This window comes from Mus caroli, chromosome 7 (assembly GCF_900094665.2).
Source record: "Mus caroli chromosome 7, CAROLI_EIJ_v1.1, whole genome shotgun sequence".
Classification (NCBI taxonomy): Eukaryota; Metazoa; Chordata; class Mammalia; order Rodentia; family Muridae; genus Mus; species Mus caroli.
Window position 1 is genome coordinate 109,223,426 of NC_034576.1, and position 6,651 is coordinate 109,230,076.

The 6,651-nt window shown below is 35.5% G+C and overlaps 1 protein-coding gene across 1 annotated transcript; it reads right to left on the reverse strand.

The window, feature by feature from the left end:
- Nucleotides 1–1,951: 1,951 nt before the first annotated feature.
- On the reverse strand, nucleotides 1,952–5,970 carry LOC110299010 (olfactory receptor 6-like). The gene is made up of 3 exons (XM_021168582.1): nucleotides 5,715–5,970; nucleotides 4,681–4,749; nucleotides 1,952–2,984 (listed from the first exon to the last, which is right to left on the reverse strand). The coding sequence occupies exon 3, from the start codon at nucleotides 2,924–2,926 to the stop codon at nucleotides 1,982–1,984; it is 945 nt and encodes a 314-aa protein (XP_021024241.1). The 5' UTR covers nucleotides 2,927–2,984; nucleotides 4,681–4,749; nucleotides 5,715–5,970; the 3' UTR covers nucleotides 1,952–1,981.
- Nucleotides 5,971–6,651: the final 681 nt, after the last annotated feature.

Sequence of the window (6,651 nt, forward strand, 5' to 3'; positions counted from 1 at the left end):
TCTGAGCTTCTTTTTGGCTAATATCCACTTATCAGTGAGTAGAATACTATAATTGAAATACTGTTACACCAAATGGAAGTTAAGCAAAAGCAATACGAATTTCTTCTTGATAGATATGGTGGTGTTAATCACTAAAGTCTGAGAACTAGGAGGGAAAAAAGAACAACCTCGTGAAACTCCCAAGGAGCTGATTCCTAAAAATATATTTGAAGCATTCAATTTATCTTGGACTTTATTAAATATCTTAGAAGAATGTATACCTTAGAAAAAGCAGTAGAAGAAAATAACGTAGAAGCATCATGATGTTTTCTACATATTCATTCTACATACTCATTCTCTTTTAAACTTTATGCCAATTTTGAACGTAGATATTATAATACACATTTTATAGGCAAGGAAACTGAAATCCTAATGACCTCTGAAGGTCACATAGCTAACAATATGAAATATCAAAGATTGTGTATATGCATGAATATAATAGGCACATGTATGTGCAAATATACACTTGTAGAAGCCAGTGGACATCTCAAATTCCATCTCTCAAGAAATTGTTTACTTTTTTCCCGTTTTTTTGAGACAAAGTCTTTCATTTTTACCTAGGCCTTACCAGTTTTATGAGGCCAGCTGACCAGAAAGCTCTAAGAATTGATCTGTCTGCCTCCCTACCACATGAATAATAAGCATGTCTCACTGTACCTAGTTTTTTACATGGGCACTGGAAATCAAATTTGGGTCCTCATATTTGTGTACCCAGTACTTTAACAACTATGGAATCTGAAGTCCCAGAGTCTTAAGCTAAATATTGACCTAGAATGTTCATCCATTCTGCCAATATTTTCCCACTTACTCCATTCCCAATGGAGTAATTTAATATACATTTCATACTAAAATATAGTGAAAGTCAGTGATTGAATTAGAAGCACTTGGAGCAATATATTTAGAAAGTTATTCCACAAACTTAAACTAAAGTGTGTTTACTCTGATAAGAGAAAACAACCCAGACAACCATGGCAAGCATTGTAAAAATGAAGGAGTTGCTTTCAGCTCTAAAGGGGCTTGTACTATGGCAGAGAGTCAAACACAAACTGACTGCTGAGAATCTGTCATGTATGATGAAAAGGTGTCACAGACAAGGCTGATAGTCAGCTCAATTTGCTCCTGTTTCATTGAATCAATAACTACTCTTCATTTGATAGAAATTTGAGGAATATCACTTTTAAATATGAAACAATTTAGTTCACCTGTACAGAGAGAAATGAGTTGTAATATTTGAAAAACAGAGATAAGCATAGAAAATAAAATTATAAATATTATTATTTTAGTCAATGGTACTCATCATCAAGAACACAATATAGTTATAAACACTACAAAAAAATAACAGCACTGTTACCAGTTATCACCACATCTCTCTGTGTATACTGATCACTAAATTGTGTTTTCCCTACTAGAAATTAGTTTGATGGCTAATATTCTCCAGAGTTGTTATCACAGATCAGAGATGCAGAGAGAACCTGATAGAATGCATTTTTAAGCTAGATTTCCTGGGCTCAGACAAAGGCTTTGAAGGTAATTTAGCTTCAACCGTGGACAATTTATTTAACTTCATCATATTTCATTTTCTCAATTCACAATGTCAGCCAGCTGCCCATAAAGTGCTGATAGAATCAAATAGTTTATTTTGATCAAAATACTAAGAATAGTTTCTAAATGATATATGTCTACTAATACCACATCATTTCAGGATGCTATAACTATTCAGAGTTGTTAATAACTGCTTGTTGATTCAAGTAATAAAGTCCTTTCATCCACTATTTAGTTGTTTATTATTATTTTATTTATTTATTTATTTATTTATTTATTGTTTTTACCTATACTATGATTACTTTAAAAATCCAAGTTCGTGAAGTGAAACTATTAATAAAATGATCACAGTAATTCTCATAAATTAGATGGGCAATGTCTTTTTCTTGGGGCAAAGGGATCAGCAGAGCAGGAAGCACTGGCCACCTCTCAGAGTCTTCTTGATTGCATCCTTGACTTCCTGGTTCCTTAGGCAGTAGATGAAAGGATTTAGCATGGGTGTGAGGACAGCATACACAGCTGAAATGAGTTTATTGGAATTAAAAGATGCAATAGCCCTGGGTCGGACGTACATGAAAATCATGGCTGTGTAATAAATTATGACCACAGTGAGATGAGAGGCACAGGTAGAGAAGGCCTTCTTTCTTCCCTGGGTGGAGGGTATGCGCAGAATGGTAGACACTATGTAGACATAGGAGAGGACAGTGGTGATAAGAGGGAAGACAAGAATAACAATAGCCAAAGCAAAGTCTACTAGCTCAGCTGTGGACATATCTTTGCATGCCAATTTGAGGATTGGTGAGATATCACAGAAGAAGTGGTTCATGACATTGGAGCCACAGAAAGCAACGTGTGAAATGAAATAGACTTTGACAACAGAGACCATGAAACCACTAAAATAGGAAAGGGCCATTAGCTGCATGCAGTAAACTGTGGTCATGATGACTGGATATCGAAGAGGGTGGCAGATGGCCACATAGCGGTCATAGGCCATAGCTGCCAGGAGCACACACTCTGTGCAGGCAAGTGAGATAAAGAAGTAGAGCTGAGTCATACAGCCTGTGAAGGAGATGTGCCGTCTCTGCAGGAGGAATCCATCTAGCATCTTGGGGACTGTGACAGAGACATACCAGATCTCTAAAAAGGACATACTACTTAAGAAATAGTACATGGGCTTGTGGAGGGAGCCAGTGGACCAGACGGTGAATATAATTACAAGATTTTCTGCTATAATCAACATATAGACTACAAGAAAAATGAAGAATAGGAGGACCTGTAGCCAAGGGGCTGTAGGGAAGCCCACCAGGATAAACTCACTGACCAGAGTAATGTTCATATCCAGCATGACCAAAGGCACTGGGAGATATTGAAATCTTCTGTGGCACCACAAATAAGGGCAATGTCTATGGCATCAGACCAAAAATAAAAAGAGTTAGTAATTCACTCTTCTTGTGAATAAGATTCATAATATAATTTATATAAATAAGTTATATAATGTGATAAAACAATTTCTGTATAAATATGGAAATTGCTTTTTATAAAAGCAATGGAAATATGGAATTGTTTTTATAAAAGCTTTCCAGAATCACAAGTTCACTTTTGCCACTGCCCATACGCCAACCCACCATGGTGAAGTCACCAGAATCATGCCTGCCTTTGGTTTCCCATACATTTAAGTGTGACTAGGATCATATAGTTTATATACCAGCCTGGCCCAGTAAGTATAGTTCTCACCCCTCATCAGAGAAGTTTCTTTCTCAGTAGGCAGAAACTATTACAGAGATCCACAATTGTTCAAAGTGCAGCAAGTAAGTGACTGTGTAGTACTCAACTGTAATTCATACATCTGTGATGCAACCTCTAAACCTAAATCACAGGAAACATCACAGATGGGGAAAGAAAGACAGTAAAAGCCAGATGGTGAAGTCATCAGCTGCTAGCGTCTTCTAGAAGTGACTGGAAATTTATACCCATAAAATTTCAATTAATGTGGTTTCCTAAACAAGACCAGTTAATATACCAATAAGGATGAGGAAAATTTCACAAGACCCCATTCCTACATAAAGGTGTGAGGACATCAATGGATGCTGAGAGATGGAAACTATTTTCTCCATGTATGAGCCTATTGATAAGTTATCAAATCCCAAGTGGTCAGCCCTAAACACTCGCACTTACATGCCACACTAAATGGACTCATCGGGTTTTGTGGATGGGAATAATGAGCTATGGAAATTATGCACATAAAGTTCTCATGTATGAAATTCTCAAAATGGAAAATAATAAAATCTAAGCTGTCCCTGCCTATATTTTTCACTCTTTAAATACTATCAGCAATGTGAAGAACAAGGTCACATATGTGTTTCCTAGTAAATTGCAGCTCATTTCATATAAGCTGGAACATTTATTTTCTTTGGAAGGTTATGCTTTTGACTCCAAAAATGTTCTAGCAGACTCATGTCTCTAGTATGTTAAGTGTGGCTGACTCAAAACCTCTGATTCTGCAGCCATATATTATAAAAAGCTTTGCCTTTCAAGAACATTTGAAAATAATCAGAAGGAGCCTACTTTTGATGGCTTAATTTGTTAGTGTTCACCATTTTGGAGAAATGTTTGAAGAGATCAGAATTAGGGAATATTGTTTGTACAAAATAAAATAAAATAAAATAAAATCTACCATAATACTATTATCTATAAACAGTGGTTGAAAACATTTATTAGAGAAGATAGACTCATTTGCCCCTCCAAGTTGATTCTATTTCTGTTTAACTAGGAAATTACTGAACAAACATGTATTCATTCTTGAACTAAAATGATGGAGATTATCATTCAATCAGAAAATCCTCCAAATATTTAGTTTTGGGTGAATATCTTAGCTATAGTACTTTGACACACAACATTGTCTTCAAATGAAGTCTATGGAAAATCGTATATGACAATAACTATTTTTAAGATGTTAGTTTTCAGTACTTAGGGTGCTTCAACAGAAACTATATCAGGAGGCTGTGATGATGTTTCAGTGGCTGTAGCACTTGTCATCAAGCATGGAGACCTGAGTTCAGATCCCCAACACCCATGTAAGTGGAAGGTGTGCATAGTGACCTGTCTGTAACCCAGGCATGCTGGAATCAAAGAAAGCAGGTAGCTGGAGCACACTGGTTCAACAGGGATCTGCATTAAGATAAAGAGAATTCACTGAGAACGTCTGATGTAAAGTCATCTCACATATAACAATCTACACACTTTGCCATGAGTCACACACTATTCCTCCTACTCACTGCTACATAAAATTTAAAAGCATGGACTTTATAGTCAGGGAAAGGTTTGTTTTAAAATACCTAGTAGTTGTGTTCTGCATCACTAAACAAGTATACTCTTCAATTTCCTCTTCTACAAAATGAAAGGTCATAAAAGCACATATCAACTCCACCTGAGATATAAGTATTGAATAAAACAGCGCATAGGAGACTTTTAACATAGACTCAATTCATACACATCTGTTAGTAGGTACTATCATTGAGTTACATTAGACCCATAGATTCTTACTCAGTCATAAACATATGAATGTTTTCACTCTTGTGTACTTATAGACACCTAGAGTTATTTCTTCTCTTGCTTTTGCTTAATTTTCCTCTTAAAGTCCAAAGGACAAAATAATCAGAATTTGTTAGAAAATTGAATTATAGCATCCATGAATAAACTCTAAATTATAAATCATTCGTGACTTTTCCTAATTTATTTTTAATGAATTTTATTATACCAATACATCAAATTCTTTTTCATATGCTCTAGTGTAATGCCTTTAGGAAAACAGAATCATTTCATCTATGATCCCTATTTAGAAACAAAGACACTAAGCTCTGTTCTCTTGTGGTACCCTATGGATGAATGCCCTTTCATTCTACTTCTGACTCTTTTACAGTCCTGAATAATCTTATTCTCAAGGACACCAACACTACTGACCTCCTCTAGCAATATATATATATATATATATATATATATATATATATATATATATATATATATATATATTTGTGCCACTACAGCTACAAGGTGCACATTTGTCACAATTGACCCAACTTAAGTGAAGAGAGAGGTGTTGACTCTTCATTATCCATTTTGTATCTCCCAATTACCTTTTTCTTTGGTTAAAGAATACAACCTGTAGCTGTTGAGTCTCTTCTCATCTTCCTACGAATCTCTTTTTGGATAGATCTACTTATTTTGGTATCATCAACCAGTAACCATTGTCCATCTATCTTTACACTGAGATGGAAACTTCTTCAGACACCTCCAGAAATTGTGAGAAAGCAAGCTGGTCTGGGAATCTTACAGTCCTGAGAGAACCAGAGAGGTCCTCAGTCTACACAGCAGCTATAGCAACTTCAAGATACAAAGACAAGAAGAGTCAGGATAATATATTCAGCTTGTTGATATTTTTTCCATCATGTCCTCTCCCCAAGGACCTACCTAGATTACTCAGACCTGAGTGTAGGCAAACTTGATTTGCTCTGCAAAGAACCTGAGAAACTGAACCTCTATCTACCTATCAAGTTCTGTTTAAAATACACCCATATTTGCTTATATTTATGAATGTGAAGTAGATAAAAAAAACACAAAAATTTGCACTGTGTATCAAGAAATGAGAGAAAATAGAATAGTCTGAATTTAAAACAGTAAGGATAAGGTAAATTTAAAATGCTAGAACTGATATAAATGAAATAAAAACTAAAAATTACTTTAAAGAAAGTATCAGTGAAGGTAAGCAACAATGAACAAATTTATGAAGGCGTTGTGGTTTATCCATGCAATAGAACATTATTTACTCCCTTTATTAGAAGTATTTATCATTTATGTATAGGAGTATTTTGACTTTGTGTATGTGTATATATGCAAACCTGGAGCCCATGAAGGCTTGAAGAGAGCACTGGATCCCCTACAACTAGAATTTCCAAGGATTATAAGCTGCCAAGTGGGTGCTGGTGAAAGGTCAAACCTACTCCATCTTAGGACTGACCTCTGTCTTAAAAGAAAAAGAGCCTGAGAATTTGACTACAGCTAAACCCAAGCTGC